General features: G+C 39.3%; 2 protein-coding genes across 3 annotated transcripts in view; one reads left to right on the top strand and one right to left on the bottom strand.

Moving 5' to 3' along the window:
* The first annotated feature begins 12626 nt into the window (after positions 1–12626).
* LOC127940854 (brain protein I3) lies at positions 12627–16255 on the top strand. Of its 2 annotated transcripts, none has more exons than XM_052536167.1 (3): positions 12627–13091; positions 14318–14465; positions 15195–16255. In XM_052536167.1, exons 1-3 carry the CDS (start codon positions 12971–12973, stop codon positions 15325–15327), a joined length of 402 nt encoding a protein of 133 aa, XP_052392127.1. In that variant the 5' UTR covers positions 12627–12970; the 3' UTR covers positions 15328–16255. The 2 variants fall into 2 exon arrangements, with proteins under 2 accessions (XP_052392127.1, XP_052392128.1); XM_052536168.1 differs by having other exon boundaries at positions 12632–13091; positions 14339–14465.
* Positions 16256–16491: 236 nt separating this feature from the next.
* LOC127940683 (brain-specific angiogenesis inhibitor 1-associated protein 2-like protein 1) overlaps positions 16492–26653 on the bottom strand; it is a 52253-nt gene continuing 42091 nt past the window's right edge. Inside the window, exons 11-14 of the mRNA XM_052536156.1 lie at positions 25718–25777; positions 23469–23634; positions 17892–17932; positions 16492–17340 (exon numbers count right to left, since the gene is read on the bottom strand). Coding sequence (XP_052392116.1) covers positions 17268–17340; positions 17892–17932; positions 23469–23634; positions 25718–25777 — 340 coding nt within the window. The 3' untranslated portion in view covers positions 16492–17267. The remainder of the gene's footprint in view (positions 17341–17891; positions 17933–23468; positions 23635–25717; positions 25778–26653) is intronic.

Consider the following 26653-nt stretch of genomic DNA (forward strand, 5'->3'; position numbering starts at 1 on the left):
TTGACAATGCTTGCATTTTATCTTATTTTATTTATATTTATCGAAAACAAGGAAAAGTAAAAAGAAAGAAAAACTTATTCTTGTCAATGCTTCCTCTTATTTTGTTGAAATTATAATTATTTTGCATATCCTGCAAGGAGGATGTAAACTTAGGTGCTCATATATATGTTTGTGTGTGTAATTTGTATTTGTACATATTGTGGTTACACATTTACACATTTTAAATTTGTATATATTTATATTTGTACATATGTGTAGGTACCAAACCTCTATCTAGATGATTCATTATGCAGTATATATATGAAGTGTGTATTTCTTGGCCGTGGCCTGAGATACTGGCAATGTCTCATTTCCACAACACCGCAGAGGATAAGACGTTTGGAGATAAATAGATGGATGGACAGCATCTTGTGGTGATAGCAAGAGCATGATCCTCACAAGCCTCACTTTGGCAGCACCAAAAATTAAAAGTGCCATCTACTGGACTGTATCTAGGTTGTGTCTCTTTCACAGGACAGCACCACTGCATCCTCCTCATCAACAGTTTTTGGGCATGCATATATATGGAAAAAATGGTAATACTGTACAGTACTAAGATAAACTGTAATTCACAACCAAACAAAGCAATAAAAAAGCAGGTGTGATGTGCAAAAGAAATAATCAAACATCTCCCTTTTTTTCTATATATAATGCTGTCTATTGCTTTAAATTTTTTTGCCTGTAGAGCGGTCAAGAGCAGCAGCTTGAGTTTGAGAAAGTCTGTTTCTACAACTGGTTTACTATCCAGACAGACAGACAGACAGACACGACATGTGCTCAAGAAGAATCTCAGGATCTAAGCAGGCTTCTCACAAGATGAGATCTTTATGAGAGCACAAATTGAGATTGGGATGTCATTCCACCAACTGGGAGCAGTCCAAGGACCATGAGAGTGATTTTGAACTTCTTTGGGATGGCATCACAAGGCATTGTTCACTTGCAGAGCGCAAACCTCTGGAGGGCACATAAGATTTAACCAGTGAGTTTAGGTAAGCTGGTTCCGTGCCAGTGGTCATCTTGTAGGCAAGCATCAGTACCTTGAATTTGCGGCTACGGGTAGCCAGTGCAACCTGATGACAAAAAGGAGTAACGTGAGCTTTTTTTGGCTCATTGAAGATAACTCTCACTGCAGCATTCTGGATCAACTGCAGAGGCTTGACAGTACATGCAGGAAGGCCCGCCAGAAGAGTATTACAATAGTCCAGTCTGGATAGAACAAGAGCTTTGACAAGAAGTTGGGTGGCTTGCTCTAACAGGAAGGTTCCAATCTTCCTAATGTTGTATAAGGTAAATCTGCAGGACCGGGTCGTTGTAGCAATGTGGTCTGTGAAGCTTAACTGATGATCCATCACAACTCCTATTCTGGCTGTCCTCGAAGGAGTAATGGTTGACGAGCCCAGCTGTATAGAGAAGTTGTGATGAAGCAATGGGTTAGCTGGAATCACCAGGAGTTCTGTCTTCGTAAGGTTAAGCTGAAGGTGATGGTCATTCATCCAGCTAGAAATGTCACTCACACAGGCTGAAATGCAAGCAGCTACCGTCAGATCATCTGGCTGGAATGAGAAGTAGAGTTGGGTGTCATCAGCATAGCAGTGATAGGAAAAGCCATGCTTCTGAATGACAGATCCTAAAGACTTAATCTAGATGTAGAAGAGAAGTGATCCAAGTACTGAGCCTTGAGGAACCCCAGTAGCAAGGTGTTGTGACTTAGAAACATCACCCCTCCAAGACACACTGAAGGATCTGTCAGAGAGGTAGGACTTAACCCACAGGAGTGTGGTTCCAGAGATGACCATCTTTCTGAGGGTGGACAGGAGAATCTGGTGATTAACAGTGTCAAAAGCAGCAGACAGGTCCAGTAAGATGAGTAATGAGGATTTTGAAGCTGCTCTTGCCAGTCGCAGGGCTTCAGTAGAGAGCAGAGCAGTCTCAGTTGAGTGGCCACTTTTGAAGCCAGATTTGGTTGCTGTCCAGGAGGTTTTTCTGTATAAGGAACATAGAAAACACAGCTCGCTCAAGTGTCTTTGCAATGAATGGAAGAAGGGATACCGGTCTTTAGTTTTCAAAAAGAGCTGGATTTAGAGATGGTTTCTTAAGCAGTGGGCTTACCCGAGCCTGCTTAAATGCTGAGGGAAATGTTCCAGAGTGAAGAGAAGAGTTGAGAAAATAATGTTTTGAAGAGAGTCCGAGCGTCACAACAGCTGTTAATTTTTTTTTTGTGGTAGTAGGATGTTTTAGCCGTGAAGACATTTGCAGAGAAGGAAGAGAGGAGAGACTGATACACACTGAGTTCGGTAGAGTTTCTTGATCTATGCCATTTCCTCTCTCGCAGCCCTGAGTTCAGAGCGATGTTCACGGAGAATCTCAGACAGTCAGGGGGCAGATGGGGCGGTGCGAAGATGAAACCATAGAAGATAGGCTAGATGGAGAGAGTGAGCATAGGTTCCGTTGAAAGGTGACCTGGGTTGGAGTGTGCGCCGCTTCAGGAGTAATTGCTAGCAGTAAGGGGGAAGTGGTCTGAGGTGTGCAGTGGAGCAACTGAAGAGTTGTCCACAGAGCAACAGCGTGTGTAGATGCGGTCCAGTTGGTTGCCTGATTTGTGAGTCGCTGTAGAAGACACTAGCTTGAGATCAAATGAGGTGAGCAAAGTTTTGAAGTCGGCAGCCTGTGGTTTATCTAGGTAGAGGTTGAAGTCACCAGGCAGTACCAGAGGAGTATCATCTTCAGGAAAGTTTGAAAGCAGCACATCCAACTCCTCCAAGAAGTTTCCCAATTGACCTGGGGGACGATAAATGACCACAAAGTGGATTTTAACAGGGTGGTTTACATTGCTGTGGGCATGTGATTCAAATGAACCATTATCTGTAGGTGATGGCTGAAGATCAAATTTCCATTCTTTTGATAAAAGGAGAACAGTACCTCCACCCTTCCCAGTGGTACGAGGAGTGTGGGAACAAGTGAAATTAGTGGAGAGGGCTGCAGGAGTAGCAGTGTCTTCAGGTTTGATCCAAGTCTCAGTCAGATAAATCTAGAATTGAAATCAATCCTGAAATCTAGGCCCGAGCCCGGCCCTGGCCCGAGACGCTCAGGCCCTAGCCCGACCCGTGTCCGACAGCTCATCAGAATTATCAGCCCGAGTCCGACACGAGCCCGTGTTTTTATTTATTTATTTATTTTATTACACAGCGGGAGCCTGTCCTATTTGCAACAATTAAAAAAGGTGGCAGTTTTGTGTTATGTTTCTTTTCGTTTCTTTATCAAGTTAATTTAACAAGCTTTTTTTTATTTTTATGACGATTAACGTTAAACAGCCGAGCCGACAGCGAGTAGCCTAAAACATATTTAATCAATTAAGCCTCTCAAATTAACGCTAATACTTTACTTGGCTACAATAAAATCCATATATAAAACACTTCAAACATATCACACAGACAGTTAGTTTAATAAATGTTTATTTATTAAACCACAGTGAGTAAAAAAAAAAATAAATGAAATACTGAGGCAGGCTCGCAACAGTACTCGCAAACGAAATGAGAAATAGCCTACAAGTTAAACAAATTAAATAAATTAAAAACAAACTTGCAGGTTACCTCAAAAATGCACCACAGAACATGTCCATTCTTTTTTCCATTAGTTTCCAACAGTTAAACGAAAATAAAGTCCAGTCAATTGAAAAGTTAGAACAGTCTCTTACAGAGCATTGTGGAGAAAAAGAATAGCCTCCAGAGAGGAAGGTTTTAACCCAGTCCTCCTCTCTTCTATCACTCTTCCCGCTGCGCTAAAGACACGTTCGCTGATGCTGCTGACGGGACACTAAACACAGAGCGAGCTATGTTTGTTTTTCTATCGTCGACGTCAAGTTCTCATTTTTTTATGTAATGTCTAAAAATATAAATAGAAGGATAACCCAAAAAAGGCCCGAGGCCCGTCCGCATGTGAGCTATAACGTGAAAGGGCTCTACCATGAGTTATCAGGTTTGATCCAAGTCTCAGTCAGTGCCATGAGATATACTGTGGACAATAAAAGAATTTGATTCTCACTCAAAGAGAGAAGGTGTGAAGATTATCATCAAATAATCTAAACTATTATGTTGAATTACTATGAAGGTTGTAATCAAATGTCTGTCCCATTTTTCTGCCATTTCAAAGGTGTAAAATATATATTTTCAATATTTACATTTGCATTTCATTTGGCAGATGCTTTTATCTGACTTACAGTTGAAAAATACAACAAGACACAGTAGAGATAAAAATGTGGAATAAAGTTGTTATTTTAGTTTTCGTTGTGCAAAAAAGTATTCTCGTAGCGTTGTAACATACAATACAGTTGAATCACTAATATTTACTAGATATATATGTTCAATTCAATTCAATTCAATTCAAGTTTATTTGTATAGCGCTTTTTACAAAACAAATCGTTACAAAGCAACTTTACAGAAAATTATGTTTCTACAATATTTAGTAGTAGCTAGTAGTTTGTGCACATTTGACAGGATTTTAGAAAAAAAATAAAAAAATAATACAAGACGTAGTCAGCTAGACGATGAACTATCAATATTATTAATTAAGTTATTATATGATTCAGTCACACATTTAGCAATAATTGTTAGTTCTGTTTGTTGATTCAGGGTTAGCATCATCTGAGGTCCTCTGAGGGTCACTATAATCTCTTCTCAGGTTTTCTGGATCCAGACTGGAGCTTGTGTAAATCCTAGTCCCGTGGCGAAACATAGAAACAAAATACAGACATCATTAGCATAGCTGCTGATCCAACAAAGTAAAATTAGTTTAACCCAAGCTAATGAATAAAAATGCACCTTTGATCAGATGGAACTACACTCACAATTACAAAGATACATTATTCGAATGCTTGGCGAAAGAGATGTGTTTTTAATCTAGATTTAAACAGAGAGAGTGTGTCTGAACCCCGAACATTATCAGGAAGGCTATTCCAGAGTTTGGGAGCCAAATGCGAGAAAGCTCTACCTCCTTTAGTGGACTTTGCTATCCTAGGAACGACCAAAAGTCCAGCGTTTTTTGACCTTAGGGTGCATGATGGGTTGTAACGTGGTAGAAGGCTAGTTAGGTACGCAGGAGCTAAACCATTTAGGGCCTTATAGGTAAGTAATGATAATTTGTAACTGATACGGAACTTAAAAGGTAGCCAGTGCAGAGACTGTAAAATTGGGGTAATATGATCATATATTCTTGACCTGGTAAGGACTCTAGCTGCTGCATTTTGGACTACCTGTAGCTTGTTTATTGACGAAGCAGGACAACCACCTAGAAGTGCATTACAATAGTCCAGTCTAGAGGTCATGAATGCATGAACTAGCTTTTCTGCATCAGAAACAGATAACATGTTTCGTAGCTTGGCAATGTTTCTAAGATGGAAGAATGCAGTTTTTGTAACATTGGAAATATGATTTTCAAAAGACAAATTGCTGTCTAATGTAACACCCAGATTTCTGACTGTAGAGAAAGTAACAGTACATCCGTCTAGTTGCAGATTGTAATCTACAAGATTCTGTGTAGTGTTTTTTGGTCCAATAATTAGTATCTCTGTCTTATCTGAATTTAATTGGAGAAAATTATTTGTCATCCAATCTTTTACATTTTTAAGACACTCTGTTACTGTAGCTTAGATAATTGGGAAGTTTCATCTGGTCTCGTTGAGATATATAGCTGAGTATCATCAGCATAACAGTGGAAGCTAATTCCGTATTTTCTAATAATATTACCAAGGGGCAACATGTATATTGAAAATAGAAGGGGACCTAGGACGGATCCTTGTGGCACTCCATATTTTACTGATAATAAATGAGATGACTCCCCATTTAAGTAAACAAAATGGTAGCGATCGGACAGGTAGGATCTAAACCATCTTAGAGCCTGCCCTTGAATACCTGTTTAGTTTTGTAATCGATCTATGAGTATGTCATGATCTATGGTGTCGAACGCAGCACTAAGATCAAGTAAGACTAGAAATGAGATGCAGCCTTGATCTGACGCAAGAAGCAGGTCATTTGTAATTTTAACAAGTGCAGTTTCTGTGCTATGGTGGGGCCTAAAACCTGACTGAAATTCTTCATACAGATCATTTTTATGCAGGAAGGTGCTCAATTGAGCAGACACAACCTTTTCTAAAATTTTAGACATAAATGGAAGATTTGAAATAGGCCTATAATTTGCCAGTACACTAGGATCTAGTTTTGGTTTCTTAATAAGAGGCTTGATAACCGCCAGCTTGAATGGTTTTGGGACGTGACCTAAAGATAACGACGAGTTAATGATATTGAGAAGCGGTTCTTCGGCTACAGGTAACAGCTCTTTCAGTAATTTAGTGGGTACAGGATCTAATAAACATGTTGTTGGTTTAGATACAGTGATAAGTTTATTTAGCTCTTCCTGTCCTTTGGTTGTAAAGCACTGCAGTTTATCTTTGGTGTTAGATGATGTAGAATCTACATTCGCTATTGTATTTCTAATGTTATCTATTTTATCAGTGAAGAAATTCATAAAGTCATTACTATTTAACGTTGGTGGAATATTTGAATCAGGTGGCGTCTGGTAATTTGTTAACTTAGCCACTGTGCTAAATAAAAACCTTGGATTGTTTTGGTTATTTTCAATGAGTTTGTGTATATGCTCTGCCCTAGCAGTTTTTAGAGCCTGTCTATAGCTGGACATACTGTTTTTCCATGCAATTCTAAAACCTTCTAAGTCAGTTTTTCTCCATTTGCGTTCAAGACTACGAGTTACTTTCTTGAGAGAGTGAGTATTACTGTTATACCATGGTACAGTACGTTTTTCTCTGACCTTTTTCAATTTGATGGGGGCAGTTGAGATAGATCAGGCGGGTTATTTGCGAATCTTTCTTTGGTGGCTGGAACAATAGTTCTGCCCAGACGGTATCGCTGCGACATATAGTTAATATCAGTTATACGCAGCATGCACGATACAAGGAAATGGTCTGTAATATCATCACTTTGATGTACAATATCTATAGTAGTAAGATCGATTCCATGCGATATAATTAAATCTAGTGTATAATTAAAATGATGAGTGGGCCCCGTGACATTTTGCTTGACTCCAAAGGAGTTTATTAGGTCAGTAAACGCAAGTCCTAATGTATCATTTGCATTATCAACGTGAATATTAAAATCTCCCATGATTAGCGCCTTATCAACTGTAACTAGAAGGTCTGAGAGGAAATCTGCAAATTCTTTTATGAATTCTGTATACGGCCCCGGTGGTCTATACACAGTAGCCAGAGCAAGAGATACATTAGATTTCTTTTGCATGTCTGACAGAGTAACATTTAGCAGAAGTATTTCCAAAGAGTTAAACCTGTATCCTGTTTTCTGGGTAACATTGAGAATATCACTATATATTGTTGCAACACCTCCGCCACGACCAGTCTGACGGGGCTCATGATTATAACAGTAGTTTGGTGGAGTAGACTCATTTAGACCAAAATAATCATTTGGTTTTAGCCAGGTTTCAGTCAAGCAGAGTAAATCAAAACTATTATCTGTGATCATTTCATTTACAATAACTGCTTTTGGTGTGAGTGATCTAATATTTATGAGCCCAAACTTTAAAAATTGTTTTTGTTCATTTACTTTACATTTTTCTGGTTTAATTACGACAAGATTTTTTCTAGATCCTACATTATATTTATATTTTGACCTCACTATTCGGGGAACAGACACAGTCTTAATAGTTTTTACAGCGCAAGTACTTTTATCATTTAAGTGGGAGGAACAAAACTCATCATAATGGTTATTTGAGAATTGTCTTACTAGTCACATGGAGCGAAGTGTCCTGAAGATGTTGTCAGAGAGCAGCTCCGCTACGACTCTGCTGGGGTGTAATCCCAGCAGGAACTATGTAAGGCTGCTATTTATTGACTATAGCTCAGCTTTTAATACTATAGTCCCCATAAAGCTAGCTTCCAAACTCATAGACCTCGGACTGAATTCTTCACTCTGCGACTGGATCCTTGATTTCCTCACCGGCAGACCTCAAGTGGTGAAACTAGGCCAGTACACCTCCAGCTCCATCACCCTGAACGTAGGAGCCCCACAGGGCTGTGTCCTGAGTCCCTTGCTCTACTCTCTCTACACACATGACTGCGTGTCTTCGCACAGCTCCACATCCATTATCAAATTTGCTGATGATACTGTGGTTCTGGGCCTCATTCACAACAATAATGAGACCGCATACTTGGATGAGGTAGAGAAATTGACATCATGGTGCCAGGGCAACTGTCTCTCTCTGAATGTGAGCAAAACTAAAGAACTGATTGTGGACTTCAGGAAGAGACAGCAGCAGCCCTATACTCCTCTTATGATCCCTGTGGAGAGGGTGAGCAGCTTCAAGTACCTTGGTGTAAACATCTCTGAGGACCTGACTTGGACTAATCACAGGTTAATAAAGCCAGGCAAAGACTGTACCATCTGCAACAGCTGAGGAAATTCAGGGTCTCACCAGCAATCCTGAAAACTTTCTATTTCTGGGGCTATAGAAAGTGTATTGACTCAGTGTATCTCAGTGTGGTATGGGAACAGCTCCAGTCAAGACTGCAAAGCCCTGCAGAGAGTTGTGCGCTTAGCTGAGCGCATTTCAGGGTCTGCTCTCCCCTCTCTGCAGGATATCTACCTCAAACGCTGGAGAAGTAGAGCTGCAAAAATCATCAAAGACTCCACCCACCCCAGTAATCATATTTTCACTTTGCTGCCATCTGGTAAGCGCTTCCGTAGCCTGATGGCAAAAACCGAGGCTCTTTAACTCTAAACCAGCTTCTTAACATCCTCATGCCTCCACTTAATGTTCACTTTATCTTTTTACTTTATTCACTACCTCACATAGACACACTGACAGTGTCACCCTGTTTTGCACATTTGCTTCTTGTACATTCCTGGGTATCTTAATATTTAAGACTACAGTAAAATGCATATTGTACATCCCTGTACATCTTAATATTTAAGACTACAGTAAAATGCATATATGCACATTGTACATCCCTGTACATCTTAATATTTAAGACTACAGTTTACATTCATGCACATTATTTTGCGTTCTATATTTAATTCTACAATATATATTTTTTATATTTTATTCTTATATTTTTATTGTTTACTTTTATTTCATTCATACATAGCTATATTTATGTATATTTTCATCTGTGTTGTTTTCTTTAATAATTGCACTGTCCATGGAGCGGACCTGACTCACATTTCACTGCTGGTTATATATGCTATATATAATTTTGTATGTGACGAATACAAATCTTGAATTGAATCTTGAATTGGGATATATAGAGTATCATCAGCATAAAAGTGGAAGCTAATTCCGTATTTTCCAATAATATTACCATGAGGGCAACATGTATATTGAAGAAAGAAGGGGACCTAGGACAGATCCTTGTGGCCCTCATATTTTACTGATGATAAATGAGGTGACTCCCCATTTAAGTAAACAAAATCGTAGCGATCGGACAGGTAGGATCTAAACCATCTTAGAGCCTGTTGCTTTGACGCAATGTATTTTGTTTAAGGCGCTATATAAATAAAGGTGACTTGACTTGACTTGACAAAGTTTACCAGTTCTACGACACTATGACAAAGGTTACCGGTACTTATCTGAACTAACGTCATGATCACTGCCAGTACATATAAAGAAAACGTTGATTTTTCACTCAGTGCTATCCAATGACAGTAAAAAATATGTGTCGTTATTGTGCACTGTTGCTCGTAGACTAGCTCCAGTGCTCATTGCTGCGTTGCTAAATGATAGCAACTCACCAGGACACTTCACCAACTCTCCACTCATTCTCCTCGGATCATGCATTTCATTGGCTTTGACGGACATCAGTTCTTGGCAATTCCTCATTTGCCCTCTCACGTCTGTCTGGTTCGAAATTACACGGCTGTGGGCCATCATACATGTTGGCTCTTGCCACCTCTTCCTCATCCCAGTCAGTTGTTATAGTTCTGATGCTGCGTTCCAGGCAAGTTTTTGAGCTCGTAATCCCTATTTCATACCACAATTAATGACTTTGTACTGTTCCAGGCAAGTTACGCCAAACTTTCTGAGCACAAGGAATTGTAGCTAGATTATTTATTTTATTGCAACGTTACATTGACCTAACATCATTTTTTTTCAATGTGTACCACGCATCTGTAGGCAGTATCATTCGTAGGCGCTGCCATCATTGTTTCGTATGCTGTGTGACGTCAGAACCCACTTTCATGGGTTTAAGGTTGGAAAAACACGGGTTACAGGTTGCCTGGAAAGTGGCATCATACTAGGCTGAGGTTACCTTTCCTCCACTTTTCCTCAATGTGACGTCATCACAGAGTCGCGTAAAAAAAAAAAAAAACTTTATTACCAAAATGTAAAAAACTGGTCTTTAAGACAATTTTTGAGACATTTTAAAAAAATGATATACATATCTTTAGTGATTTATGTACCCATTAATCAAAAGTGGTGGTTAACCTGCAACATGGCCTTTAAATTGTGTTCCAAAGATGAACGAAGGTCTTACAGGTTTGGAACGACATGAGGGTGAGTAATAAATTACAAAATTCACATTTTTGGGTGAACTATATCCCTTTAACTGTCAAATGCAGTAGACTGATCCTGAATGAGAACTGAAAATGTGTACTCAGCTGATGCAAAGCCTACAGCATGCATATGGCTTGAAATCGAAACTACTGTGGTACAGTTTGCCACTCAAGTGCAAATTAACAGAGAGCAAAAAATATTTTTATAGATTCTAATTACAGCTAATGGCAAACAAAACTCACAATCAGCATCCAATATTTAAATCATATATTATATATATATATATATAATCAAATATCATAATCATTAGATGTTTTGGGGGAAGATGATATTTTAAAACCTGAGCTAACTTGCTATGTCACAAAAAGGAAAAATGATCTGATTTTTACTGACTTACTGACCTTTAAAGTCATGAGGGTCTATAGTGGTCCTACAGTGTGATAGGATTTCCTATTTTTTGTTCTGTTTTCCTCATGAAGTTTTCGATGCTCTACTTCCTTAAATTTCCAAACTAAAACTTAAATGTAGCATTCTTTCTGCATTCACAATTAATTCAGCATTCAATGTTTTGAAACTGGTCACTTGTGATTTTCACTGTACATTTATTATTATATTTATTATTAGTATATGATCTTCAGGTACTGTTTCTTCACACTTCTGTTAATAACTTCATTTAAAGAGCCAGTAAGATAAAAAATTCTAAGCTTTCTATCACTGTTTATAAGTCCTGTTCATTAGGTTTAAATCCATCCAAGGTTAAAAAAACATTGTCATCATTTTGCTGTTCAAAAGATTCAGTTTCCTTAAACCCCACCTTTCGGTAGCATACTGTGTTCTGATTGGTCAACTAACATAACCAGTTTGGATTGGTTGTTCCGCACACACCTCCACGGTAAACTATGCGTTAGCATCTGTTTGGGGTGAATTATGTCTTATTCCTCTCATCGCGAAGCAATCAGTAAAATAAAAAACTTGAACAGTCTCGCTGCTTTTTCTTCTGTGTGGGTGTATTCAAGCCGCGCGCTTCAGTTTGTATCTGAATAGCACGTTCAGCGCGGGGGCGTGGTCACATTAGATATAATGAAGAAAGACATGAAAAAAAGACATTGTGTTGTTTTCATATGGATTACTTTATCACAGAATATCTGTTAGCAGCACTTGTTTAGTTTTAAAGTAGACATGTCAAGCTTTCTATAGATATCTCTCCCATGTCTCTTTGTTGAGTATTCACGGAGTTACACTTCATTTTAATGACGTGTTTGTACATGACGATCAGCGCAGACAGGCTGCAGACAGCACACATACTGATAAGACGCTCGGGAGAAAACAGACACATAACTTCATAATCATACTTTGCGTTGTGATTCGGGGATGCTCGTTGGTCTAAATAAAGTTGGTAATGAAACATATTTTATGGCCAAACGCTTTGAAAATCCCGCTGTACTAGATTAGAAAAGCAATCATCAGTGAAATGTTATGAACACAACAAAAGGGATTTGTTGTACTGCTCTGGCATTGTGGTAAAAATGAATTTTAGCCATTGGTTCTTCTGATCTTCATTCTTTGGCAGTGAAAATAAAACAAACTTGCCTTTACAATTAAAAACACATGGTCTCCTCGACATGATGCTATCGCACCAACCAGAGCGTCTGTGTGTGTGTGTGGGGGGGGGGGCAGTTCAGAGTTATGTTCCTCCTAAGACGGTAGGCGGAGATTATTATGCAAGTGCTCCTAGTGACGTACATAGAGATGGGCAAAAGATGTGAAATCTATAACGACTTGTTTCAGCAATTCAGAGTCGACTCCTTACTTTAGAAGCCAATAACTTTATAAATCGTGTACTTTTTGGTTTAATTACTTTGCACATTGTTTACACTGATGGACAGCTACATCATACACTGTAATACAGGTAATTTTTGATTTCCCATCTGTGTGGCTCTTTAATTGAGACAGAAACAGTGTGCGTTTTTATGGGTGTGTGTAGCTTTAAGACGTCGCCCACCCCGCCGTATGCCACTTCATCACGTGACTCGAGTCTTGTGACAGTGCGGCGAGCAGGAAAAACCGTCGCTCGAGTTTGATAAGGAGTTTCAGTCGAAAAGTCGTCCAGATTTCTCTCATAAGCGAGAGAAATAAAGAAAAGTTCGCTATGGCTCATCTTTAGGACCGTTGGCCGTCTTAATAATCATTCCTGTCCCTCGCACAGAGCTGGCTGACGTCGCGTGGGGAGAGTGGAGGAACTTTCGGTTTGATCTTTGTTTTGGTTTGTGTTTGTTAGTTCAGTGATCGTCCACTTTAAAGGAGCTCGGGGAGATTTTGTGTTAGTTTGCTGAAGTGCACAGCACGCCTCAGACCGAGTATGGATACTAAACCTCTTCTCCAGGACAGACCTCCAGCCTACAACACAGTCCCGGCTGCCTACGACTACGGCTCGGTCCCCGCGGCGGGCTTCCAGGCTCCGGCCCCGCCGCCCTACCAAGGCAAGAGAAACACCGCCTGTTCACAGCGAAAACACACTCACTGCTCGAGTCTATAACGTGTGTGTGTGTTATTAGTATCAGTGATATGATTTCATAACGATACCAGTTTAGATTCAGCTTCCTGTAATTATTCTTTCCTAACTTTTGAGGAAGAAACATTTGGCGAAAGCAGTCACTTCATGAAGTTGACCTTTAAAACCTGAACTAACTTTGCCATGCCATAAAAAAAAAAAAAAAACCGTAATGTTTACTAATTTATATATATATATATATATATATATATATATATATATATATATTCACTTATTTCAACGGGTGTGTTTGCATAGCAATCCAATAATCGTTAACTGTGTATTATTTAAAAAACATCAACAGCCAACCACTTTTATTATTAAATAAAAAATACTTAAAAACAAAAATATGGTAACAAATTTTCTGAAAGTTTGTATATACAACATGTATTCGAGTGTCAAAAACAAACAAACAGCACTAATAATTAAGTATCAATTATCGGACATTAATAACTTAATAATTGAATAGATTAATAAATCACAGCGCGTGGATCAGATTCATTCAGTTATCGTTCTGGTTTGTGATTCACTATTAAGAGCTGGTTCAGTAAGCGGACTGTAATAATGGCTAGTCTGATCAAATAACTAATCAGTCTACGCTTTACACAACTGACATATGACCAGTCTTAATAAAAGGAAATAAAAGCAGGTGACTAACTTGTAAAACTAGTCTAAGCAGCTTATGCAACAGGCCTCCGGTCACATTCTTGTCATGTAAAAGACCTCGCAGGAATCTTTTCGTTTTTGATTCTGTCCCAACAAGAATGGGATGTTGTTGTATACCATGTAAATATGAGTAAGGGAATCATTAAGTACCATGGAGTGTACCAAAGCTGCCACTAGTGTTTATAAGTAGTTTTATAATAGACCACAGAAGCCATAAATACACTGTAAGCAGTCACGTACTGTACACACACAGTCTGGTTGGGACGGTTAGTTATTAACTAACCACTGACAGTTCCTGAGGGGCGTATGTCCTTCAGAATACTTCAGCATGTGGGTTACATTTACATGGAAATGGGTTAGAGTATCAATGTTCATTAAATGCGATTAGCCTCATGTTTCCTTTATGAAGTACAGCTCATAAAACATCACTTCTGCTCATCACCGGTGTGTGATGTGGAGTGTTTAACGGATGTGAACTCTGTCCCGCAGGTTTCCCAGCAGCCACCTCAGGTTTCCCAGCAGCCTCGTCAGGTTTCCCAGCAGCCCCGGGTCCGGCCACCAGCCAGCCAGCCTACACCAACACCTACACCATCGTGCAGCCCTCTGTGGTGGTGGTGGGGGGGTGTCCGGCCTGCAGGTGAGGCGAACAGTCACCCCACTCTCTATACACTCGATGTGAAGTTACTCCGTGAAGGAATGAACAGAAATAAAGCAGATGCAGTGGTTTGTGTATCCGCCCGTCATCATCCTGTTCCCTCGTGACTGCTAATTTACTGCTGTGTCATGCACCATACTGTACATGTCATGTGATGTGATGACCAGATGCCCCCCCCCACCCTTGTTCATGTGATTTGTAGAATCTGATTCTTTGAGGTGTTCGTGGTTTATATTAAAACCGTACTGTAAGAGCATGTGAGTTTTAAACTGCGAATGTGGCGTTGCATTGGACTCGTTTCACATTTGAATCCAGAATCATTTCCTGTTTGCTCATGTGACTCGAGAGATCATGAGAGCCTCTGATTTCACTCTGGACTTCGGCTCACGCGCCAGATCAGTCCAGTGAGCATGAGCACAAAACAAACATGTAAACACTGATTGTTGTTCCCTTCCAACTTTGAAATCAAATGCATTTGGAAGAATTTTGAGTTTTAAACGTTTTTAAAATAAGCCCCCAAGGATGCACTTAAAGACAAATACAGTAATATTATATATAAACATCAGAATGATTTCTGAATGATCATGTGACACTGAAGACTGGTGTAATGATGCTGATAGATTAGAGCTTGCAATATATTTCTAGAGAAAACAGTTGTTTGAATCATAATGATGTTTGAGTGATCTGAGCGAGCTGCTGTTCTCTGTCCAGGGTCGGCGTGCTGGAGGAAGATTTCACCTGTCTGGGAATCATGTGTGCCATATTCTTCTTTCCTCTGGGAATTCTCTTCTGCCTGGCCCTGCGTCAGAGGAGATGTCCAAACTGTGGAGCCACATTCGGCTAGAGGGACCAAAACCCTGTCGTCTTCGTTGTCGTCTTTTTAACTCAAGTTTTACGCATCAGCATCGTTTATTTGTAATCACTGCACACGAATAATGCCAAACGTCGCTTGAATGACAGATCACAGTAGTAACCAGCCACAAACTCTTCGATTAATACAAGATGTGCATGTGACGGGCTGTCCGTGTTTTTCGTTTTTACATGCCTCGCAAGCACTATTTGCTGATTGTTTTTGTTCTTTATATAAAATCTTAATGCAGTCATCTAATCACTAGTGCCTTTATGACGGCAGAGAAAGCATAAACTAAACGAGCCGGGACTCACTGAGGGTAAAACCCCACACCACTCTGAACAAACGCAGAGGAACAGTGTGTGTGTGTGTGTGTGTTGATTTGAATTCCATCACAGAACGTTTGCTCTCGTGTCTAGAAGTAAGCATGTCTGTCGTTCGTTTTGTTTCTGTTGACTATAATATGCTCCCTGATCAGTCACATCTTGAGTCGAGATCAAAAAGCATTTTCTGTATTCATTTTGATTTAAAAAAACAAACAGTTATTTGTATATCTTTGATTCCTGAATCAGTTTTAGACAACGCTCTTTCCGGATAGAGTCTGTTATTTTGGGGGCCATGTTTTCATCGAATCTGTGTTAATAAGTGCTGGGTTTTCTGAAAGCGTGTCCGAGGGTAAATATGCAGTTACGTTTCACTCGCTGGACCTCAGCCATATCCAGGTTGAACTGAAACCTGCAATAAACAAGGGAAGCTGGCGTCCAGACAATGTGAAATGTCACCCGAGGACAAAGCTTTGTTTCTTCCAGCGACCGACAATCTCGGACGCGTCTGGTGTGATTTAATTCATGATGTACTCGTATTATACACGCTATGAGTTTTTCTACATTAAGAGAGATTGTAAATAAATTCTACTAGTGTTGCTTTTTGTGTTTGTTGATTATTATCGGACGTCCTAGAAATGTCCAAAATGCATAAACAACATCAGTGAAACTTATCTTGAACTTCCTCATCTCTGACCTTTATCAATGAATCATTTGTATTTTTTTCACTTGATCTTAAGCAACAGTTAATATTCGTAACGTTTGGTAAGACTTCTATTTCAAATAAACTCAACCAAAACTTCCCAACCTATTTAACTTCACACATTTACACACATTTAGAAACAAAATCTTTTATTGTCATACAGCAGTGATCTACAAGATCTCAGGCCAACGTCAACAGAAAAGTGCATTGATACAATCAAAGCCAAATGAATAGTTTCCCCCAAGCAGAAGATAAATACATCACGATCCACCGACAGACAATGGATCATTGTTCAGTGTTAAAACCAGGCTGATAAAAGCAAAGCTCGCTTGTTCTAAAAGCACTGATGATCTTAAAGACACAATTAGCTGAAAGTGTCGAGGCCTGCACACTGGACGTCTCCGGGTCAAACTGGGTTCAGCTGAGTGAGTTAGCCTGCTAACTCTGGAAAACATTGCTCTGCTTTCCAATCTATGAACGTCACACTCAGCTCGTTCCACTAGTTACCAGGTCAAGTGTGTTAAGGACTAGTGACCACTTCAGACAGCATTTACAGAAAGTGTAATTTTCACCAGCATTTCGGTTCACATCACTATCATCGGGACTTCCCTGCTAACGCAGGTTCCCATCTAGTGTACATGTTACTTAAAAATATCTTCACAATGATTAAAAAAAACTTCACACTTATTTTCTCATGTATTTACAGAACGACACTTTGACTTCTAACTAAATGCATATATATATAATGACTCCCTCTCTAAATGCACACTTTATATATGTGTGTACAGTATATACACATAGAGAGATGTGGAGGGTTAAAGGGGACTGACATCAATAGTGCTTGAACAGTATGTGGTGTCCGTGTGCATAAGTCCTGTGAGTAATCCCAGCGTCCTCTGTGATGTTGATCAGATGATGGGCGCTGATCTGTCATTGGTGACTGTGGGCCGGAGTTTGACTGTAGCGAATGGATTCCCTCCCCTACAGACACAACACACCGTTACTCCGGCGGCTCGTATACAGAGACCGCTCACACTCAGTATTTCAGACCAGATAGATAGATATATACATGTTCTGAGTGCTTTTATTTGTTAAAATAGATTTTAACATGATGTGGCAATTAATGAAACGAAGTAATCGCCATCGCATATTGATTGCACATCAAATTTGGCTGAGAAATGACCTACAAGAGAGCATTTATTGGGTTGCATGAGAAATGCATGAAATATATTTTATTATATATAATAGATATAGTTCATTTTCATATTTTATTTTAATATGTAAATGTGACTTTTTTAATGAAATGATACTCTAAATAAGAAACTAAAATGATGGGGGGATTTTATTGCATTCTATAGGATACATTATGCAGTGAGCTACTCCCTGAATCATTTTCATCAGCTTTCGACTAAAAGTGGCCTTGTGCAGACCGATTGGTGTGTGACATCAAAGTATCGCGTCAAACACTGATCGCTCTGCACATCGCCGATGTAAGTCGAACACACCTTATGAAATGACCCATTGATACTCACCCAAAGATGGGATGCTTTGGCAGTCCGTTCGACTGAGGTGCCTACAGGGAACAAAGAGCAGAACACGTCACAAATCTACAGAGCAGATAGCACAGTGGTTTGGTCAGTGCCCAAAAGAAATCATTAAAGAGCTGAGAAACAGACATGCTACTAGTACTGCACAGTTTACTGCATATTGTATATTACACTAGAAAACAAGTAGTGTGAAAGAGTGCCACAATTTCAAATAGTAAATTACTTGATGGTGCATGTTTAATTCAGCAAGTGCAACACATGTTCAGATCATTGCTTCTTGTTCCACGTCTGTTTTCCATGCACATTCCTGCATCCAGCAGTCACGCAGGTTTGATGTCTAACAGGAAGACACGGATGGTCTGGAATCTAGTCCTGCTGGAAACGCGAGTCGAGTTAACCTCACGTTAAAGACGCGTGACTGCTGGGACTGGTATAAAAGCAGACGTGATCTGATTACGGCCATCAGGTATGAGGGCAGAACACTGGAAGTGTCTGCCACGAACAGGGAGTCTTTCAGATATACTGTCAAGGATTTTGCATGCAAAGAATCTCAGCCACTGTCATATGCATATGCAAAACACATGCATAAGAGGTCATATTAATAACCAAAATAATACGATGCAAATGTATAAGCAGATGTTAAAAACGCACTGCTGTGTTTCTGGGTAGTTGTTTACAGTCTCGTGTCAGAACAGTCCACCCACAAGTCTTCATGATATGCTGATTTCAGTCCAGGACTGCATGATTATTCAGAATAAAACCCAAATCATGATATGAGTGCTGAGCTGGTTTCTCCACTAGAGGACGACAGTGTACCGCAGTAAATGTACACAGGAAATTCAGTAAGTGGTCATCTGGCATCATAATCCAGCTGTGCATATTAACTCCAGACACCAGCAAGATCTTGTCCGTGACATCAACATGGCCATATGTCTTCTCTATCTTGTCTGAAAGCCAATTTTCTCAACCTTGATGTTAATGACACCCATCATGTTTAACACAGAGCAAGTCAGATGTTTTCTGAAGTCAGTGTCCACACAGGCTCTTTCATGCTTACAATGTCACCATTTGCATTCTTTTGAGATTCACATCTATTGTCGGTCTTGTATCAGATTCTGACGTTTTCTTTCTCTCTCTCTCAAGCAAACAGAAAACCAGGTAGGGAGCATTTTTCACACATTGTCTTCACCCGTGAGCACTCTTTTCCACTGTTTGTGGAAAAACACAGCCTCTGTTTCTCTTGAAAAGGACAAATTCCTTTGCTGCTTGACGTCTTCTAATACAGGGAGCTTTTACAAGAGTGTCCACATTTACCCCGGCTTTCCAGGGCGGAGAGACGAGCTTCGCCTGAGTAATTGCATGGCACGAGTCCCTCGTTCACCACAGCGATGAGCCAACCCTCGGCAGGGAGCACAGGTGCCGAACAACAGGGCTTCGCACCTACAGATCTGGCTCCTGTACTTCTATTGTGTGCACAATTTCAAAAGGTGAGCAGGAATGAGTGGATTCGGAAGCGCTTTAGAGAAGGTTTCAGGTTGAAGTCGTGTGGAATTCCATCGGAAAGGTCGAGCCGTGGCCCGGATGTGTATGTGTGACGGGAGGCAGGGGCTCGGCGGAGGATTTGGTGAGTGATTAATATTTCACCGGGTCCAGAGAGAGGAGTGTCCAGTTTCACAGCCTGGCCATTGACACCCACAGCCCACAAATATCACAAATCAGGGCTCCCTCCAAACAAATAGCGCTATGTATGCAGATGGCTCTTTCAGAGTCATTAGACTTCATCAACTTAAAAGGAGCACCTGGAATGAGATCATGTGTCTCATCAGATTAGCCCTAACACTAAAATTAGCATGAGTATAATACAATAGACATGGACCATGACGTTGTGCAGTTCTGGTGTTGTGTTGCCTGACTTATATAACGTGCTGCTCTGTGAAATCGCTGCCGGCCCAACAGTGCAGGATCTTTTGGGAATAAGCAAAATCCTTTCATTTACATGCATTGGTATGCATGTGTCACTGCCCACAGTTCTGCCACATGTTTGCATGCATGCAAATAAAACGTGCTGTGACGTTTTTGGATATATAATCGTGTTAGAAATACCATTCATTCTAAAGCCTCCTTATTAACATCTCAGACATGAGCTGTTTCAATCACTCTGTTTTATTTAATGCACCTTTTGAAGTACCGCATCAGAAACGAGTGATGGAAACAGCAAATTTTGAATAAAAACCTCTTAACTTTTTTACTTGGTGTTTTTTGACTTGGGGTTCATGCGAATAAATGGAGATGGAAACGCATTTGCAGGGTAAATTCCTCCATGCGCATCAAAAAAGTAATATGACTGCGCTATGGGATGGAAAAACCAAACCAGTGGATCAATCTCATACATCTTCATCTGAAATGTTATGGTTATTTAAAAAATGTCAGAGCAAAGTCTGTCATCAGCGTATTTCTGTATAATTGCCTCCCAGAACCGTTACACGACGGCATTCCCAAACAGCAGGATCCACCTCCGAAAACAATGACCACATTTATTAGTTTCGTCTGCAAGTAATTTATTACATAAGCCTATGAAAATTATTATATTCAGGGGTTTCTCTTACCTTTCATTGTTATATATAGCCTAGCGCCAGTTCTACCAGGAAGTGACGATTTTGTTCTCTTTGAATCGTTGGATGGAAACGGTGCTTTTTTGCAAAACTTTGTACAATATTAAAATTTTGTGCACAAGTTAAATTCGCAACTTTGGATGGAAACCCGGGTACTGACGTCTGATTGTCGCATTTCATCCGCAAAGGCTGTAGCTCACTGAACTTTCAATGGGTCGTTAAGTCTTTGCTCATTCACCATAGTAAAATGAATGTATAATGAATATATGAATATATCCACACAAAAACAAAGGACTGCCAACATTTCTGAAAAAAAAAACAAAAAAAAACCAGCAAAGCTGATTTTCTATGACTAATCAATGCAATTAATTAACTATATAAATATTTTTTTAGAATAATATAGAATAAGGTTTTTGTGGAAAAACATTGGTTCTTTTAACGTTGTTCTTTACTAAACGCAGTGTTTTGATGTAATTAAATGACATCCTGACAGGTTGTTGCTAGGGATGTAACGATTAACCGTTGAAAATCAATTAAAATATGTGACGATTCAAATCGGTTGAGATGCTAAACAAATTGCCATTCATAAGTGCTGTGCTGTTTTGTTTACGGCAGTAACCAAGGAAACGCTTTAAGCGCCACCTACTGGCAGAGAGTGAATCTTCGTCTCGTTCAGCTCATCTGCTGTTTCTGTTTCATGCAGATACTATTTATGTACAGGGTCCCACTTTATATTAAGTGGCCTTAACTACTATGTACTTACATCAAAAAATAAATACAATGTACTTATTGTGTTCATATTGTATTGCAACTTTTTTTTTTTGCTGCTATTGAGGAGGGAAACAGGTAAGGTTAGGGACAGATTTGGTGGTATGGGTAAGTTTAAGGGTGTGTTAAGGTGTAAGGGATGGGTAAACGTGTAATTATACATGCAATTACAGAAATTAATTACAGATGTAACTATGTGCAGATATTTTTCAAATATAAGTACAATGTAAAAACATGTATGTACACAATAAGTGCATTGTACCAAATTAATAATTAAAATTTAACTACATAGTAGTTAAGGCCACTTAATATAAAGTGGGTCCATGTACAGTTTCACAAAACTGAAGTCAAACCATTCTGCTTTTGCTTAAAATTTCCAAATTATACAATCTAATTTAGATTAAAAACTGCTCATGTTGCATGTATGCAGCATCTTTTTCTGGATCATGATTAAAATGCAGTGGTTGTCCCTCATTTTAAACGGAAAGAGCACAGACAAAGCCTTATTTTGTTTATATGAAGAGATTTATTTTGTGTTATTTTATTTGGGGCTTGTTTTTAAATCTCAATTTAGTTTTGTTATTTACATTTACATTAAATTTATTTTATCCAAAGCGACTTACAAATGAGGACAATAGAAGCAATCAAAACGAACAAAAAAATCAATATTAGGCAAGTGCTATATTAGTATATTATTATAGTGTTATATTTAAATTTTACAAACAAATGTGCAGCATTTTGTCCAAGCAATAACAAAAAAACACATTTAATTTATAATTTGTCTTAAATCTCATTTGGTAAAAAAAATTAAAGTGAATCGAATCATGAAATCAAAATCGTGAATCAAATCGTGACTTGAGTGTATCGTTACACATCCTTAGTAGCTGCATATGGTCTAGCTACAAGAATTCTCGGGCACCAAAAATCAAATCTGAAAATTTTACAAGCATATATATTAATCTCACGTGGGTTGCCAGATTGTTGCAACCAGGGTGTCGAAATACTATTGGGTAAATTGGCAGTGAGTGGAATCACACAGACCAAAACAGAAACAGACATTCCGACACGGAACACACATTTCAAAGCAGAATACCAGGATGTAGCTTTGTTTTTCGGAGAAACGAGTATATGAACTTTACATATTTCCTTAATTACTGTATTTTCATGCTTTAGTAGTCAAAAAAATTACATGCAGCACCTTTCATACTGAGCTCAACTGATGTGTGGTCACACAGCACAGACCTGCAGGTGTGTATATATCATGATGTTTTGAGTTTTAAGCATCAACACTTCAAGTGTTTCATAATGTGAAGCTGGTTTTGCGCATATGCCAGATGTGTCATTGATTTTTTTGCAAATAATCTTATTTTTGAGTTTGCAGCTCTTAAGCTCGAAAACAGATCAATGTCTCTTTCATTTAATAATTTATTTACTACTTTATTGATGTATGCATATATTACATAACCATGTAAATGTTACTACATTCTTATGTAATACTGTATATACATTTGGGTGCAGAATTTCAAGGGAAATATGTAAATTACATTACTTGTACTGCTTTATCTCCCACTCCTATTACAATTTATAGTAATAATTTGCTTGTTCACGCTAAAACAAACAGTGAGGTGTGCTGGGCTTGAAAGGGTAGCTTTTGGTTTATTCTTTGCTGTCACAGAGCTGACACTCTTCTGAGAGAGCAGTTTGGATTTAGCATTGTTCCACCATCAATCCTCTTTAAAGTGATCCTGATCCTCTGATCCACTCAGACATGAGGACTGCTACTGTGTACACGTCATGACACAGCCTAGACTCTCGGACACTGACGCACATGAGCTTCTACTGTTCCTAAACTAAGCTGAATTCAATAAACACAGCCTAACAGCATTTTAGACTTTAACTTTTCCTGACAGTGATGCTTGTCAACAGAAAACTTACCACTGCGATGTCCAGGTGTTGCGAAGCATGTTCTAAAGTGTTCTGAAAGGCTATTCACACCTCTATGATACAGTTCAATATATGTAAATGGGATTTTGGGGCCTATTTTATTGCGACAATCATACATCAAACACAGATTAACCTTAATCTCAACAGACTCTACGAGCTCAGTGTGATGGGAGGATAGTGAAAGCAGCACTCGGGATGTTCATAGTGGTAGAAGAGGAGGATTATGAAGAAGACTGACCGGGGGTTCGTATGTGGGGGTGTAAGTCTGCATCAGACTCTTGGTGGAGTTTCTCCTGACGGGCGAATCGTAGTCCGCTGGAGGTAAAACCATCCTGTCGTCCTCTGGGTCCTTCTGCATGAGGTTGGCCACGCTCTTACTGCGCATCGGAGGATTTCCAGCAAAACTACAAAATACAGTTGTGTCACCATTAAAACACTGACCCCATCCTTTCATTAGAAGAAACTTTGATTGACAATGCATTTTAACATGCTTACTAACAAACTACTCTGACAAATAGTGTTGCAAACACACAAGCTGTGTCCCAAATGACAAACTATACACTATGCACTCATATACAATGTACTCAACCATGTAGTGTATGATTATATAAGGTTATTTTGTCATTAAAAATTGGAGTCTGATAGCCCCTCCCCCTTCTCTACGTAATTAAAGCTGCGACAGTTGAGTGCATGAAGTGTCCAACATTCATCGGTTAAGTGCGTCATCCGGGTGTTTAAAGTGCACTATTTTTTTTTTTATTTTTTTGTGTTAACGCACTACTCACACTATTTATGCTACAAAACCTCATAGAATAGTGCATGAGTATGCCATTTGGGACGCACCTACAGTTTAATGTTATAAGCTTTGGTCGGTATCTATCAAAGGAAATCTCCTTAACCGCAAAAAAATAGTGATTCCCAGGATTTGGTTTAAATCAAACTAATTAACACAAAACTATTCCAAAGAATTATGATCACGTTCTAAAGCAGCTACTTTAAGCATAAGTTTCTTATGCTCACTTAAGACTGCATTTATATGATTAAAAATAAAGTAAAAACGTCATTTTTGCTATTTTTTTTTTACATTTAAAACAACTGTTTTCTGTTTGAATATACTTAAAAATGTAATTTATTCCTGTGATGCAAAGCTGTATTTTCAGCATCATTACACCAGTCTTCAGTATCACATGATCCTTCAGAAATCATTCTACTATGTTTTGATGACTTTTCCATTGCATTTATTTCCATGACTTGTCCAGGCCTGGAAACTACACACGGTAACAAGTTAATCAATGAGATAACAAACCATGTTAGCAAGCATAATAAGCAAACTGTATTCTGTGCTCCATCACCATGTTGTTTTTGCGCATTTTGAAGTATTGCATCAGAAATGAGTGATGATCTTGTTGCACAACATCTGAAATATTGGGGTGGTCTTTCTGAAAGTCTTTCGTCAAAGTATTGCTGTATAATTGTCTCCTAGAACTGTCAAACAGCAGCATCCACCTCCAAAAGCAATGACTGCATTTATTGTGTTTCGCCTGCTCGCTCTGAGGCACAAGTAATTTATTATATATGAAAATTAACTTATTCAGTGGCTTCTCCTACCTTTCTCAGTGATAGTGCCAGTTTATCAGGAAGTGACAATTTTGCACTCTGACACGTTGGATGGGAACCGTGCTTCTTCGCAAATGTTTTATGCGATATTCCAATTTTGTGCATAAGTTAAATTCACAACTTTGGATGGAAACCCAGCTGATGTTAGTTTGCAAAACAAAAGGCTTTTTGATCAGGCATTACAGGACCCTCTCAGGGTCCAAGAGGATAGGATTTAATTTGACATCAGAAGGCATTGTCTTGCAAAGTCTTGTGTTCTTCAAGCAAACATTAGCAGAGGTAGGTGCATGATCTGACCTCACACATTTTGAATAACATCAGAGGCAAAGTGCACAAGGGATTAAAAGCCTCCTAATGTTTCACTCTCTGCTGCCCTCATGACAATCAGAGAGTGTAAATCTGCAGCTCTCAAAAAACATTTAATCAATCAACCATTAAAGCTGAAGTGTGTCATGTTATCAGTGATGATTTCCCTAAATAGGGTACCACTGTTTGTTTGAGAACAGCACAGCAACACTGCATTGACTCGACCAATGGTGTGAGTTTGGGGCAGGACTAACTGTTTGTCCAACCAATAGCGGTCTTGGGGTGTGTTCAGGAAACCTGTTTGAAAACAATCCCTTCTGGCGATTTTAAATGGCGCACTGCTTATTTCCTGGTCTCTGTTAATCCATGCAATACAGAAAATATAATACCTTAGGGATGTGGTTTTTGAGATAAAACAGGTTATGGTCTTAATATAGGGCTTGACTGCTGTGAAGCTTGTGTTTCCTTCCCTTCAGAAGCACAGCGATCAGTATCAGAGCTAATCAGGACAACAAAGAGCTGTGTTAGTGTGTGTGTGTGTGTGTGTGTGTGGTATCTGATTACCTGTTATTTACTGCTGGCTCGGTGTATGCGCGACAGTAAGATGATGGAAACCAGCCCCGCCTGTAAATACACACACACACACAGAGAGAGCACAAGTTAAGTCAGATAAAATAAAAGAGAGTGGATGCTTTTATCTGGACCTGTCTGTTATAATGTCTGCTTAGTGTTTACTGAACACAGTCTGGGACTATGGGACATAAAACACTGAGAGAAGCATTTTGAAAGCAATCTGAACATGGAGAGTTGCATTGCGTTCTCAGAAAAAGGAAATCCAAGCTGAGTGCCGTCATCTGAACGTGGAGCGGTGAGGGGTGACGGACAACTGCAAATGCACATAGGACGGGCCGTCATTATTTTAAGCACAATGGCAGTGTTTGTCTTGGTGTGGATTTTACGTTCTTGTGATCCAAGGGAATGTTAATATTGATGGGAGTTTCTACAAGCACCTCCACCTCTTGAAAGGCACGAGGAAAGACAAACAACATCCTGCATGGAGTTTTTTGTTTTATTATATGTGTTCCTGATAACAACTGTCAATAAGGCTGAAGTTTTCTTAAAATAGAAGCACTCAGTCTGTCTGAGCGGGTCGTCGTAATGTTTTAAAGTGCCTCGTGTAGCAACTGGTGCTTGTGTGTAATTTGGCACATATTAATGGGTTGCTAGGTGACTAGTCTGACTTCATGTATCGTTCCCTATAGGGTTCAGACAAGTTTGATGTTGTTTTTAAAGCAGAACACCACCAACACACATAAACAACTATGTGAGTCAAACTGTGGGATGTATTTTAGGCTACGTCCACACAAAGCCAGAGCTTTCCCTATCCAATCTTTTTTTTCCTCGTCTCGTGAAATATCCGCGTCCACACGAAACCAAAAAACAATGTCGTATAAATGCCAGACCAGCAGGTGGTGCAGAGATACACTAAAGAAGACATGG

This window comes from Carassius gibelio, chromosome A3, assembly GCF_023724105.1.
Source record: "Carassius gibelio isolate Cgi1373 ecotype wild population from Czech Republic chromosome A3, carGib1.2-hapl.c, whole genome shotgun sequence".
Lineage (NCBI taxonomy): Eukaryota > Metazoa > Chordata > Actinopteri > Cypriniformes > Cyprinidae > Carassius > Carassius gibelio.

Bases quoted from the DNA above. Each gene is read 5' to 3' on its own strand.
- LOC127940854 (XM_052536167.1), top strand. From the start codon at position 12,971: ATGGATACTAAACCTCTTCTCCAGGACAGACCTCCAGCCTACAACACA. The intron at 13,092-14,317 runs GCAAGAGAAACA...TCTGTCCCGCAG, and splicing joins GGCCCCGCCGCCCTACCAAG to GTTTCCCAGCAGCCACCTCA. The intron at 14,466-15,194 runs GTGAGGCGAACA...TTCTCTGTCCAG, and splicing joins GGGGGGTGTCCGGCCTGCAG to GGTCGGCGTGCTGGAGGAAG.